This window comes from Panthera onca, chromosome E3 (assembly GCF_046562875.1).
Source record: "Panthera onca isolate mPanOnc1 chromosome E3, mPanOnc1 haplotype 2, whole genome shotgun sequence".
NCBI lineage: Eukaryota > Metazoa > Chordata > Mammalia > Carnivora > Felidae > Panthera > Panthera onca.
Genome location: NC_138354.1, coordinates 39,101,914 through 39,116,573, shown reverse-complemented (window position 1 = coordinate 39,116,573; position 14,660 = coordinate 39,101,914). Strand labels below are relative to the sequence as shown.

At 51.7% G+C, this 14,660-nt stretch overlaps 1 protein-coding gene and 1 long non-coding RNA gene across 13 annotated transcripts in view; one reads left to right on the top strand and one right to left on the bottom strand.

Moving 5' to 3' along the window:
* The window catches only part of ZNF75A (zinc finger protein 75A), a 61,574-nt gene that overhangs the window by 30,822 nt on the left and 16,092 nt on the right, over positions 1-14,660 (top strand). For 10 of the 12 annotated variants that reach the window (XM_078440166.2, XM_078440172.2, XM_078440168.2 and 7 more), the window contains 2 exons: positions 13,341-13,432; positions 13,721-13,847. In XM_078440166.2, coding sequence (XP_078296292.1) covers positions 13,341-13,432; positions 13,721-13,847 — 219 coding nt within the window. Of the gene's footprint in view, positions 1-8,579; positions 8,701-10,511; positions 10,707-11,409; positions 11,502-11,786; positions 11,914-13,340; positions 13,433-13,720; positions 13,848-14,660 lie in introns of those variants that run through there. The other 2 variants (XM_078440170.2, XM_078440171.2) reach the window with 2 other exon arrangements.
* Positions 3,013-8,514, bottom strand: LOC132688968 (uncharacterized). Its single transcript, XR_013552940.2, has 2 exons — positions 8,181-8,514; positions 3,013-4,625 (listed from the first exon to the last, which is right to left on the bottom strand). It is a non-coding gene; the product is annotated as an uncharacterized LOC132688968 (long non-coding RNA).

Here is a 14,660-nt window from a genome sequence, read left to right as displayed (position 1 = left end):
GCCGTCCGTCTCGGTGACCGTGCAAACCCTCCCAACCCGGTTCCGCTGCTTCTCTGCACGTCCTACTGCATCAAAGCGGGCGCCGCCCTTGGATCCCCCTGTGGGATCTGCAGGAGGATGAAGTTTCTGATGGCGAAAATTCAGACCAAAGGCCAAGAGCGGAGAGAGAAACACCTTTATTTTCTTCAGAAACAGTGACGCGTATGAAACTGCGGTAACCATTAACTGTACCAGACCAGAAAGCAGGAACCTGGGTCGGGGCCATACATGGGAGAAATCTTAGAGGAACCCAGGTGTCACACTTGCTCTGAGATTAAGTCACTTAGAGTAGTAGTCCCTGGTGGCCTGAGCCATTGCCGTCTTCTCTGGGTGACTGGGATACACAGCAGTGATCGACTCGGAGGTAGACGTTCCTGCAAGCAGATGCCTACAGGTCATTATTGGGTTAGGAAACATCTAGGCGGTTAACTTCGAGATGTGCTTCCCATGAGGGAAAATTTCTCCCCCGACCTGCCCCAGGAATACTTCCCAGGCCCCTAGCCACCTATCCTCTGTTCGGAACACGGTTACCCTCGATTTCTGGCAGGACTTTGGACCCCGCAGCCCCCTTTCTTGAGAGCAGATGGAAGTCCACGGTGACACGGGACTGTGGGTCACAGGCAGACCGGGAAAGCAAGCTCGGCGTTCTCACGCCGATTGCTACTCCTGCCCGAGGTTCTCGAGGTCCACTTGTGAGTCTCTTGCTGCGCCTGGGAGCCTGGGACTGGCTAGCAGAAGCCTCCGCGAGCAGACAGAACCTCCAGGAGACCCGTCAACGTCCGGAATTGGCCTGTTGGCTCTCCAGCCCCGTACCGTGTGTCCCTTCCCGGCGATGTGAGGTGTCGTCCTCGTGTGCCCCCTGATGGCAGATGGGGGCACGGAGCTTAGCGAAGCTTCTCTCACACAGAGCAGTTGTGAGGCTTCTCCCCGGTGTGCGTTTTCTGGTGGCCACTGGAGCGGGAGCCGCTGCCGAAGCTTCTCCCACGCTGCGCGCACGGGTGGGGGCTCCGCCGGGCGTGGGCTCGCCCGTGAGCGCTGAGCCGGGAGCTGTTGTTGAAGCTCTTCCCACAGACGGTGCCCCGGTAAGGCTTCTCCCCGGTGTGGGTCCTCCGGTGGACACCGAGGCCGGACCTCTGGTTGAAGCTTTTCCCACGCTGCCCACGGCGGTAGGGTCTCTCCCCCGTGTGCAGCCTTAGGTGGGCAGTGAGGTCGGAGCCCTCGCTGAAGCCTTTCCCGCATTCGCCGCACTTGTCCGGCTTTTCTCCCGTGTGGATTTCCGATCCCGAACAAGGTAAGGACCTCGACTAAAGCTTTTCCCACATTCCTGACACTTAGGAGCTTTTTCCAGTTTGGCACCTGGCTGGTGGCGACAGAGAGATCCCTGAGAGCAGGTTTCTCTGCTCAGATTTGCTCGGGCCTTCTCTCCAGCACGGAGTGTCTGCTGACCCCCCCGTCCTGGGACGGGGCCGTCCCCTCACGCTCATCTGGAGAACGTCTATGTGGCTCTCTCGGCAGAGGCTCACCCTTCCTGTCTCTCTTGGTCTCAGGGTGGCAAAAAAGGCCACTAGACTTTCTCCAAAGGGCCTTCTTCACTTCTGCCTCCTCTGGATCTTCCCATTTTCGATTCTCGTTTTTAGTTCCATTCATGATCTCAAGACCTGAGAGAACAGAAACATGCTGGACTCTGGAAAGTGACATGCAGGAATGAGGAAAGTTACAATTAAAGCACCATCAAGAATATCTACATGGAATACATCATAGGATTCAGTCTTCTACTAATTAATAGCCTAGTTTCATTTTCCAGTTGTAATATTTTCAAGCTCCAAACCCTGTGGTCACAGGTAAATATCCCCTAAATTCCACCTACTTTTCTCTTGTTCTGTCCCTTTTTGGATGTTTGGACACAGTGACAAAACTGAGGCAGGGAGGCCAGCTCTGTGTCATCTGCCAGTCTGTCTGCAGGTTTGATCTCAATTTTTCACAGCCTAACTAAAGGCCTCCCTGAGTTTGGCCCAAATGAGAAGAAAGCATGTTGCGAGCACCTGGCCAGAACTTGATTTATCAGGAAAGGAGGATCATGCTGGAGAAAGAAGAGGAGAGTCTGGGCTGGAGCCTGACTGGCCACCTGAGGAAGCCGATGAGAGAAGCTGCATAAGAAAAATGACACATACTCCATGAAAAAGACTGGCGGATGCGTATTTGGGCTCTGAAGGGCAAGGGGAAAAGCATCTGTGCTGAGACAGCCAGACTTCCTGGCCCGTGGAAGCCCATCCATTAAGGTTGTAATCGTGCCAGCAGGAGAGGCAGCTCCCTCTTGATTCCCAGGCCAAGGACTCTGGGTGGACCTCCCTTTGGGTGTCAGAGCCAGAAAACAATGCATGGAAGGCCAGGTGAAGGACCTCATGACCTCTCTGATATCTTGAGATGAAGGGGGTTGGGGGTAAGAGTGAGCAAAATAAGAACCTCTAGAGACAACAGGGGTCAAGCACAGCTCACCTGGGCCCCGGCTGTTCCCCACACAGAGCCTGTCTCCTGGTCTCAATGACCCCTCTCTGGGGAAGGTTCCTGGGAGGCTATTCGAGAAAACAGACTGTTGGAGGGCGGCTGCCACAGAGCAGCCAGAGCGGGGGCTGTGAGTGCAGCAGCAGCAGCACTGGGAACCTGTCACAAATGCATATTCTTGGGGCCTGCCCCCATCCACTGCATCAGAATCCCTGGAGCTGAGCCTGGACACGGCCCCCGGGTGAGTCCGAGCACACTAGAGTTTGAGGACCACTGCCATCGCCAGTGGCCTCTGTGTGTGAGGCCTGTGTGTGTGAAGCTCCTTTCAGCAGATTCTTGGCATAACAGCTTTAATCAAAAAAGGGTTTCTTCATTCTAAAGCACTATGGGCACATTATAGAAAAAAAAGGTTACTGGAGGGGGAAGCTCTGACCCTGCCACCCAGTTACCCTAGTAGTCCTAAAACTGTCACAGTATCTCATGCCTTTTATTTTTCTCAGACCAACATAATATATTCTTTTCCAGAAATCCACCTTCAAGAATTCTAAGGAAACTGTTTTGTTGACTTATTAATGGAACTTGGGAGAACACGCAGAGGTGCATGACCCTGAGGCAGTTACCAAACTAGGGATCAAAGCAGCCCGAAGATGGGGTGAGAAGGGGGAGCAGAAGCTGGCACAGGGCGAGTTTTTACCCCTTCACACTCAGACGCCACAGCCTCGGGAACCACACACTGGAGAGCAGTGACTTTCCAAAGGATTAAAAAGAAATAAACGGTAAGATTTATACTGATATTGATTGTGCACATGTACCTCTTAGACCATTTTCTGTTTAATCAATAAAAGCTAGCCAGTGTAAACAGCGTGAAGACGGAATGTTTTCCTCTAGGATTTGGGTTCAATAATGTGGTGGCTTTTAAAAATTATCAAGCAGGGGAGCCTGGCTTGCTCAGTTGAGGAGCATGTGACTCTTGATCTTGAGGTTGTGAATTTGAAACCTATTCTGGGTGCAGAGATTACTTAAATAAATAAAAATTTTTAAATAAAATATAATCGGGGCACCTGGGTGGCTCAGTCGGTTAAGCGTCCGACTTCGGCTCAGGTCATGATCTCACAGTTCGTGAGTTCGAGCCCCGCATCGGGCCCTGTGCTGACAGCTCGGAGCCTGGAGCCTGCTTCAGATTCTGTGTCTCCCTCTCTTTGCCCCTTCCCTGCTCATGCTCTGTCTTTGTCTCAAAAATAAATAAACATTAAAAAAAATTTTTTTAATATAATCACCGAGTACCCTATAATGGAAGTTTTCAATTAAACATAAAAGGCAGCAGTGGCCATGGACGGCCTCAAAACGTATACGGTGGTTCACTGTAAGACACATACACGGCCAGCCATGTCTGCTCATGTGCGGGAGTATTAGGCAAGAAAAGGATGGAAGTGGTGATACAGACTTAAACCTGCTAAATGAGAGGGGCAGGTGCGGAAGGTGATACCCTTTCTATGAAATCTCCACCACAGGTAAATCCATAGAGAGAATGAGAAGTAACTTCCTAATGGACAGTTTCCTGTTGGGGGCTGAAATTGTTCTGGAACTGGAGAGAGCTGGTGATTGTACAATATGGTGAACATCCCCTCGGAGAGGCAGTGCCACTGCCCGGCTGCCCACAGTCATTCTCCACCACATCAGAGGGCTCGTTCCTGCAGAGCACTCATCTGGGAGTATCTTTGTTTGTTTGTCTTCTCTTTGCCCATGGCGTGTAGGCTGCAGCAGGCCACGGACCATGCCTGTCCCGTTCACTGCACAATCCCCAGTGTCTGCCGTCTGGCAGGCACCTCAAAGCCACTTGTGTCTTTCAGAGCCACCTTCATTCGTTAAGTCCGCATGTAGGATGTGTCCTGTCTGTCGAGTGAGTGAGGAGCGTGGCGCAGAGAGGCCGCTGCGTCCTGGCAAGTGCCATCAGGTTCCGCTGTCCCTCCCCTCTGCTCGCGGTGCCCTTCGTGCCCCAGACAGGCTTCACATGGCTGCGTTATCCCTCACGTTCCTGTCCCGTCCGCATTCCTGGGAAGAGCTTGGCTCTGAAACAGCAGGGGCTGCGGGAGAGAGAGAGAGAGAGACTGTCACCACAGGGAGAAGGCAAGGGGAACTGGAGCAGGATGACTCGTCACCCATAGGGGTTCCTGCCATTCACCTGTCCCAGCTCTGGCTCCACACCCGGGCTACTGCTCGCCCTTCTCCGTGCCGTCCCAGGTGTTATTCATTGTCCCGACGCCACGGATCCTTCGTGAACTTCCTCAGCTTCGTCCCTGATGCGTCCCCACCACACTCTCTGCCCTCTGCACATTATGTCAACACCACTCAATCCTCGGTCCTGTGAAATGCTACGCCCCCTCGCTGATCCCCCTCCCACAGCCCAAGGACACGTCTGCCTCCTCACCGGGGACACCGGTATCTTCCGTTCCAGCCATGCCGTCTCTCTATCCAGCCAGCTGGTTCCTGTTGAGCAGAGGTGCTCAGGCTATGGCGTTCCTCTGACCCACACGCCTCCTTCAGGCTGTGCCTCTCCTGGACCTCTGGTTGCGATCTCAGTTGCCTTCTTCCCACAAGTCTCCCACAACCAAAGCCACGTTCCCGTTGTGCTGTGCCTTTCACGGCTCCCTTCTCCCGAAATGTACAAGATCGTGACACTGACCGGATCTCACACCTAGTCCTACCTGGACAAGCGCACACTGTGTGAAACTCATCGCTATCCCACACTGACTCCTCAATCCCAGCGGCAGCAGCTCTGATACAACTTTGTTTACTGCATAACCATAGCATCTGCACTCGAGGAACCTTTCGGCAAGAGAGACTGGATGTTAATTCACCAACTCTAATTTTCCTGATCCCCTGAGTGAGGGACAGTGTCCTTTCCCTGGCCTTTTGGAGAACTGTTCTGAGCTTTAACTTTTGTATTAGGGACCCTAAACATCCACTGACTGTATCAGTGTGTACATTATTTCAGCAAATGAGAAATCCTCCCCATAGACGAAGGGCATGGGACCAACCCAAGATAGCTAAGAGTTTGCAGTGGGTGCCGGGGGGCTACTGTGCATTTCTCAACACGTCTCCAGCAATGGGATTGCTGTGCTCCTCACCCCACTTCGTAACTAAACTCACCAGGTTCTGAGTTGCCTGTTCTCACCTGTTGCCCAGACGCACTCTGTGCATCGTCAACTAGACCCACAGCCTCCTCACCATGTTTGGCACGCTGCTCACTCATGCGCGGCTGGGTCTCAAGAGATGATGAAGCACTAAGGTAATCATGAAGGAAAACGGCTCACGGTAGTGTGGGTAGCCAGAACAGGCAACGGATCAGCAACATTTTAAAAGGCAGCCATAACTAAGGGAGTTAATCATTGATAACTAGTATAAATGGAGAAAGAAAAAGTGAATTTATTAGCCAATAGCAGCATCATTATCTCCAGCCAGTCACCCAGCGAAACCATTCGTCCCCACTACAGCCCTTGTGTGGTATCTCAGAACAAACTGTACGTATTTGCTGTCATTGCTACCCAACTCTACTTTCGTTTTTCAAGCAGTGCCTATCTATGCAGGGGAGTGTGACTGCAAAAGGAAAGTCTTCGGGGACTTTGGTGAGCCGCACAGCAAGGTTGAGCAACTCTGGCACCAGATTTCAAACTACGAAAATCGTTACTGGCACTCATTCACTATTCACCAGTTTGTGCCTTGTTTCTTCTAGCTTCACAGGGTCTCTTTTCCCACTTGTCTCCCTATCTTCTGCTTCCAACTCCGTACCCATGGTATGAATCAGGCCTGTCAGTTTCATGCAGGGTGTTCTGAATAATAGTAATTCACGATAGTTTCGTTTGTGAAGGAAAGCTTTAATTAAAAGGGAGACTGAATATACATAATTAAACAAACATACAAAGGGAGAGAGTGTAGAGCAGAACAGAGAAGTGTTCATACATCGAATCTGCTGCTCACAACATCCAACCTCCTGGCTGGGGGAGCCCTGTGCTGAACTGCCTGGTTGGGGTCCAAATGAGTGAGGGTTCTGGGCAGAGAGTCCTCCCCTCGGGTGAGACTTCAGCTAACTATTCCCACCAGGGAGATACATGCCCTACCTGTGTGTGATCTCTGGTGGGTCATAAAGTTGGCCTAAGTGCAGTCCTGAGCCAACTGGTTTTTTTTTTTTTTGTTTGTTTCTCACAATCTTTTGTGTCTCACAATCTTGGGAGCCTGGACATCTGTATATTTCTTTCCCGTCCCTGATCCATTCCAGGGGGCCGGCCTGGTCTGCCTTGAGGAGTTGAGGCAAGTTAATCCCTCTTGGCATCAGGAACACACAGGCCAATACTGATCCTGAGGCCAGATATGAAGCACAAGTCAACTAAGGCCCCCGTGACTGTGTATGTGCGGCCCTGGGTAGAAATGCACAAGTCACACAAGTTCTGTAGAGAACACAGGAGCACCGCCAGCAGATGCTGCCATTTATATGCTCAGCCTTGGGCCTGATGGCGAGGATCTCAAGCAGCGCTGTCCACGGGTTCTGGAAGCCTGGGAAGAATAATTGCTTTTGAAAAAATTAAGTCCCAACCTGACTCAGATTCCAAGGAAATGAACCTGCTTTGAAACATTCCAGTGACTTAGATGCTTTTTCTTACCGCCTGTGTTTAATCCTCTTCTCTCACGCAAAAAGGATCAGAGAGCGGCTCCCGATTCCATCTGAAAGCACCACTAACATCATGGCCTGGACCTGATCTCCCATTTTCATTCCCACCTTAACCTTCCTTCCAGACGAACTGCCCTGGAAAGAAGCTCCCTCGGAAAGCCTGCGGGGATGCTCCGGGAGTTACTTTAATCAGTGCCATCTCCTCACTCCCGTGCTAGGCACTCCGCGGCAGGTCCCCGAGAACTTCTTTTCTAAGGCAAGTCTCCTCCAAATGTAGCCCAGTCACACTTAGTGAAAAGGTCCTGCCGATCTTCTCACATCCCACTCTTTCCCAGCTTTCGAGGCTTTGCTCTTCCCTCTCCCTCTCTGTGTGGATGTGGCCCCACTCCCCGGGGGCGGGCAGATCCCTCAAGCCTTTTCCCATTTCTTTTCCCATTTCCCCAACCACGGGTCAACTTTCACTTCCTTGGAATCCCGCAGCGCTCAGCTCAGGGCTCCCTCTTCCTAGCTAGTGATGGTCGCGAAAGTGCCTCAGTCTTTCGCCAGACTCCGTGCATCAGAGACCTGGTCCTGCGGACTCTACCACCGGCTGCACGTCGTGCGCCTAGTAAGTAACCCGCTGCCTGGTGAAAGCCGACACTACAAGAACCCCGATGACTAGGAGACAGCGACACCTCGAGATACTGCGGTCCTGAAAGGTGGGATTCACGAACTCCGAACTCTCCGTGGGACGAATGCCCATTTTACCCAGGCAACTCTGGCAGAGACTGCAGGGGAGGCCAGATGAAAAGGGGGTTCCCAGCCTCCAGGGAGCATGCCGTAGCGGACAGGCGGGCGCCAGGACCGCAGGGGCCCCAAATCCCAGCCTAGGGGCTCTGGTCGGTCACCTGTGGGGCCCAGGCCGAGCCGCGCCTCCATTTCCCGGTCAAGGACAACTACACACATGGATCCCGTTTCACAGGCTGAAACCTACCTCACGAGGAAAACGTAATCGTCGTGGGGGACGCGCGGCCCAGAAAAGGGACGAGCCCTCTGGGGGCCGCCGATCGTGACCGGGACGGAAGCCCCGGGAAGGCCGAGGGCCCCGCGCGCGCAGGGGCGGGCACCCTCGCCGGGAGGGGCTCCCGGACACCGGGCGCCGCCGGGTGCGCAGCGCCTCCCGGAGCGGCGACGCGAGGCGGCGACAGCCGCTCGCCGAGCCGCGCACAGGCCCCTCTAGGCCGCGGCGGGCCGGGACACTCGGTAGCATTAACTCTTTCCCGCCGCCAGGGCTGCACCGGGCGGAAGGCCGCCTCCTCCGCGCGAAGCCTGGGGCCGCGGCGCGGCTGCTCGGAGCCCCTCCCCCGGAAGCGCGTCACTCCGCTTCCGGCCGGAGCGCGGGGTCGAATGGGCGGCGGGCGGCGACGGGGACCTGAGGGCGTGTGCTGAGGTCTGGCCTGTGCCTCGCGGGGCCCGCCTCTGAGCGGCGCGGGGCGGAGGGCGGCGACCTGCAGGTGAGCCCGGGGCGGGGGGAGCGTCGGTCCCGGAGCTCCCGAGGGACACCGGTCGCTGCGCGCCGGGCGGGGGCGAGACAGCCATTGTCCGAGGGCGGCGGCACTTGGCGGGCCCGGCGGCGGGAGCCTGACAGCCGGACCGTCTTGGGGAACTCCGCCGTCGGGCTCTAAAGGCCACGTCGCTGTCCCCCCTTGCGCAGACGGTGCCGGGGCCGCGCTGGGACCCCGTCGGTCACCGGGGCGGGCCTTGTGGTCGCGGGCTTTCCGGCCGGGCGTCCAGAAGCGGGGCGGGCGCGCAGCCGGCTTTCCCGCCTCGGGGGCCGGTGTCACCGGGCGCCGGGCACCCGGGCGGTGCAGCCTCGGAGACGGCTGCTTCTGCGGGTGCCGAGCCTGGGCAGCGTCCTCGTGCCTGCTGAGCATGCTGGGCAGCCGGGAGCCGGCCACGGGGGAGTACCGTGGCTTCCGGGACGAATTTGGGTGCCGTTCCCGCGGGATCGCTCAGGGAAAGCGAGGCTTCCGAGACTGTCCTCAGCCTCGCCCGGAGGTCTCAGTGACCGTGGAAGAAAGGGCAGGTGGGCTGAAGGGTCACCCTCATCACCCCCAACTCCCCTCCTCTCTTCTTTTACGACTTTGCCTTTGGATAAACATTTTGTAAGCTAAGGCCCGCCTTTACTGTTCTGGGTGAAGTAGGGAGAGATTTAAAAATGCAGGAACGAGTCGTGTGCACGGTGCCCTCTTACAGTTCTTGCAAAGAGGTGCCGAAGGAGAGTGTTGAGCATCTAGTTGCTTAATTGGGGGGATGCTAAGGCTCCTTTTTCCCTAATTACTTTCCTTCTCTGGTGTCGCTTCTCTGTCCCAGGTCTCCTGCCAGTAGGCATACCGTGGAATTGAGAAGGTGGAATGTTCCATGCACTGTGGGCTTCCATCTTCACGACAGCATGAAGGGTCAGAGAGGTTGTACCCCCTTACTATAGACAGGAGACCGGATGACACGTTAAGATTGAAGAGAAACTCAGAATGTTGTCCGGATGGCCCCTTGGCATGGGGAAGGTGGGGTAGGAAGCACGAGAGTGAAATCTTTGGACAAGCTCCTTGCAGCCAGAAGCTGTAAGTGTTCTCACTGTCCAACCTTTCCTGAATTGTGACCATTTTTAGGAAGGCCAAGCCCTCAGTGGACGTTTGTCTCTCAATGAGCTGTGCCTTGTTTCACCTGAATAATAGGAGACAAAGGGTCTGGTGGTGGATTTTTTAAGGGGAAGGTAAGGCAGGATTTTTCTGCTCATTTTTCTCTCATTATGAGTAGGAGATAGTAAACTTCATGCGACTTTCTTAATGACATGCATGTTTTTTCTGCTTTCGGTGCTTTGGGACAAAGATCATCTTAGTGATTTTTAGTCCAGTTCCCCCATGGCTTCAGTTACCGAAGATGGTGGAATTGGGATGAAAACTAGAAGAATACAGAACAGGAAACCCCTGAGGGCAGGGATCTAAGTCTAGGAGAAAGCTTGTCGAGATACCCTGAGAACATGGAGCTGTTCCCCTGAGCTGTGCTGCCTGCAGAAGGGTGGGAGCAACTCTGTTTGAGAGTTAACAGTTGCCACAACTTTTTTCTGTGTCTGTAATTTCCCAAGATTTCATAGTCAGTACCCTGTGGAAATTTGGTGGCCCAGTGTCTCCTTATGTGTGTCAGCTTCCATAGTATCTCATACGTCTCGACATCTCTACTGAGTTTTTTCTTTCTGCCATCAGCCCCCCGCCCACCCCCAGCAGAAGTAAGTTCTCTGGTAACAGATGGACATTGTTTCTTCTAGCTTGCAGTCCAAGAGCTCAAAAAAGGGGCAGGGAGTGCTCTTCAGACAAACTAGATGTCCTGGGCTTCAAGATGAAGGCAGCAGACTCCCAACCCATAGGCATGTTCCACAATGAATTTTGGAATCCACACCATGAACTTCAAGAGTGTCTGAACTGGAATTCTCATAAAGAAACTGATCCTGCACGTGAGACGGGTAAGGCAGGACGTGATAATTACTAATTCCTGGGAAATGTGATAGGAACTTGTGCAGTCAGGACGTTGTGAGCGTTTCCTGGGTGCTCAGCACTGTAGATCCATAAACAGACCCTTCAGCAATGACAAGTCCCACTTCCCTCCAGGTGTCAGTGGACCAGTGGTGGGTGAAGTTGGGCATTGGCCCAAGGTGCAGAAATGTCCACACCACTGAACTCTGGTGAATTCACTCACCGTGAATTCTGTTCTTTAGAAAGCTGGAGAAAATAGGAGCCGTCCCATCCTCATAAAATACAGAATGAATTGAGATCAGAAACAGGTTATCAATTGCCCAAATATAAACACAATTGTGTATCAGGAAAAAAATAGTGATAAAAAATGATATACTTTACACTGGATTCTCTGAGTACTTCATGTTCAAATATGTTTAACTTTCCCCTGATCGAGAACCATTTATTTCATAAGAGGAAACTAAAAAGGGTTTTTCTTTCATTAACTCACTTGTTAAAACCAGGGAGCCTGTTCTAGGTGTCGGTAGATATTGGTTCTTGTTTGCAATGAGAAGGTCAATTTAAGACACCACACATAACTTGCAAAGGTGTCCTGTCTCTGATGAAAGGATTGGTATCTTCTGTATTTTAGAAATGTGGGCAGGATGTTCATAGAAGTGAGAGACATTTCTTCTGGCTCTTTTCCACCCACAGCTGTGCCTGCTCACCAGATCCTAGCCTTTCCTGAGCAGACAATCACCAAAGACTGGACAGTGGCACCTGAGCTCGTCTTGCCTGAGTCCCAGGTGAGCTGTGCAGTCCAGCCGTCGAGGGCTGCCTTTCCCTGCTGCCCATGACCCACACTGCCCTGCAGGCGCTCACAGGCATGATAGCCCTGATGTTCTCCCTCGGAAACTGGGCACCTGTTAGACTGTTGATGATCCCTTGCTTTTTTCCTTTTTGCCTTCTTACTTTAAAACAAAGAAACATGTGCTGTTAATTCCCTGAGTGCCCAGGGTCTACCATGGGCCAGATGGTAGGGCTGCTTCTCTAGTGGCAAGTACTGAGCTGAAGTCCATTGTCTTCTTTAGATCTCGTTGACATTTGAAGAAGTGGCCATGTATTTTTCCCAGGAAGAATGGGAGTTACTGAATCCCACTCAGAAGGCCCTCTACAATGATGTAATGTGGGACAACTATGAGACTGTCATCTCTCTAGGTAAAGAATCTCCCTCTCCCGTTGGGTAGAAGTTGAGTCATCTATCACATTCTTTGCTTACTGGGAATGTACTCCTGTGAGAGGCTGTGTTCTAGTAACTGGTTGTTTCTCAACTAGATAATGTGTGGACAAGGGAGAGGTAAATCCAAATCACCCAGGGGGCTTTTTTCAAGGGCACATGCTCATTCTTTATCCTAAAATAATTGATCCCTTTCTCCTTTCCAAATGTGCTCTTTTACATTTCCCATCCCTGTACAAGGTACCATCATGCAATATGACAGGCCCGAAAAATGTGGTCATCCTTTACTGTGGTTTTGTTGTCATACCCTACTACTAACGCAGCACTGTCCTTTGGGTTCCACCTTCGCAGTGTAGTCTGGGCGCAATCATGTTTCATCCTTGTATGACTTTAAAGTCCCGATCAATCCTGAAATTTCTCTGCTGTGAACTCGAGGATGTCTTCATAAACACTCAGAATAAAACCCAAATTCCTTACTGAGGTATCCATGAGCCTACGAGATGTGGCTGCTTCACCTCCCTACCCTAATGTCCTTCCATTGCTGTCCTGCTTAGTTATCTTGTCCGTACTGATTTTGCTGTGGCTTGAACTCATCAAGCTAATCTCTACCTTTGCATTTCTTCTTCTGGCACAATGGACTCTGAGTTCTACAGTTGTTGTTTTTTTTTTCTTTTTTTTTTTTTTTATGTTTTTTTAGATTTATTTTTGAGAGTGAGAGAGAGAGTGTGAGTGGGGAGGGGCAGAGAGAGAGGGAGACACAGAATCTGAAGCAGGCTCCAGGCTCTGAGCTGTCAGCACCGAGGCCGTCGCGGGGCTCGAACCCACGGACTGTGCGATCATGACCTGTGCCGAAGTCTGACGCCCGGCCGACGAGCCACCCAGGCACCCCTGAGTTCTACAGTTTTAAATACCTCTAATTTTTGCCCTACTCAGAATATATATCACATAAAAAAAAGTGAGATTTCCTGTTAATGACTTCGTGAATACTGAAGATAGCCTATTGGGGAACCAGATTCAGGGATTAGTAGATGCTTGATTCTTGTTTACTATGAGAAGGTCACTACTAGGTATCACTTAACTTTGTAAACGTATCCCATCTGTTCTAAAAGAAACAATCTTTTGTATTAAAAAAAATTTTTTTTTATTTATTTAGAGAGACAGAGACTGTGAGTAGGGAAGGGGCAGAGAGAGAGAGCGAGAACCACAAGCAGGCTCTGAACCATCAGCGCAGAGCCCAGTGCAGGGTTCGAACTCACCAAACCTTGAGATCGTGACCTGAGCTGAAACTGATAGTCGGGGGCTTAACTGACTGAGCCATCCAGGCGCCCGAGAATCTTTTGTCTTTTGGAAATGAGTTAAGGATGTTCACAGTAGTGAGAAATTTTCTCTGCCTTTTTTCTACCCACAGCTGTGCCTGTTCATCAGATCTTAGCCTTTTCTGAGAAGACAAACGCCAAAGACTGGACAGTGGCACCTGAGCTCGTCTTGCCTAAATCCCAGGTGAGCTGTGCTGTCCAGCCATTGAGGGCTGCCTTTCCCTGCTGCCCATGACCCACACTGCCCTGCAGGTGCTCACAGGCGTGTTAGCCCTGATATTCTCCTTGGGGACCTGGGCACCTCCTAGTCTATTGATGGTCCCTTGTCTTTTTCCTTTCTGCCTTCCCAGTATACAAAAAAAAAAAAAAAAGTGCTATTGATTCCTTGAGTGCCCAGGGTCTACCGTGGGCCAGATGGTAGGGCTGCTTCTCTAGTGGCAAGTACTGAGCTGAAGCCCGTTGTCTTCCTTAGAGCTTGTTGACATTTGAAGAAGTGGCCATGTATTTTTCCCAGGAAGAATGGGAGTTCCTGGATCCCACTCAGGAGGCCCTCTACAATGATGTCATGCGGGAAAACTATGAGACTGTCATCTCTCTAGGTAAAGAATCTCCCTCTCCCGTTGGGTAGAAGTTGAGTAACCTATCCTATTCTCTGCTTACTGGGAATGTACTCCTGTGAGAGGCTGTGTTCTAGTAACTGTTGTTTCTCAACTAGATAATGTGTGGACAAGGGAGAGGTAAATCCAAATCACTCGGAGGGCTTTTTGCAAGTACAAATTCCTTATCTTATGTAGATTTCCTGATTTATTTTTCTTCCTCCTACCCCGTATCTATTCTCATATTTTTCTCATCTCAGTAAAGAGCATTCACCCAGTTCCTAGAAGGAAAGAGCATACAGTCATTCTTTATGGTGATCTTATGTTGTACCCCATTTTAACGTATCCGTGTCCTTTCAACTCCACAGTGTAGCCCGAGTACAACCACGTCTCATTCCCTCGTGCTCTTAGCCTCCTGGTTTAAGCTAGGAGCATGTCTAACCAGACTGACCTTGGTACTTTCTGACTGGTACGCCGGCCACCATTCTTGCCCTCCCACTCTGTGTTTTCCACACAGCAGCCAGAATCTTTTAAACACTGATCAAATCGTGACGTTTCCCGTGTCAGCACCTTATAATGACTCATCACGTTCAGAATAAAATCCAAACCTTACTGAAGTGCTTATTCGGATCTTCCAGGATCTGACCCTACTCACCTCCCTGCCCTCGTCTCCTGCCACTTGTGCCCTTGCTCAGGCCTCTTGATCCTCACCGATCTTTCTGTTTCTCGAACTTGCTACGCACATTTCTACCTTCCCCTTTTCTCTGCCTGGCACATTTTGTGCCACATACTAAATCTCTCCCTTTTACCTTTCTG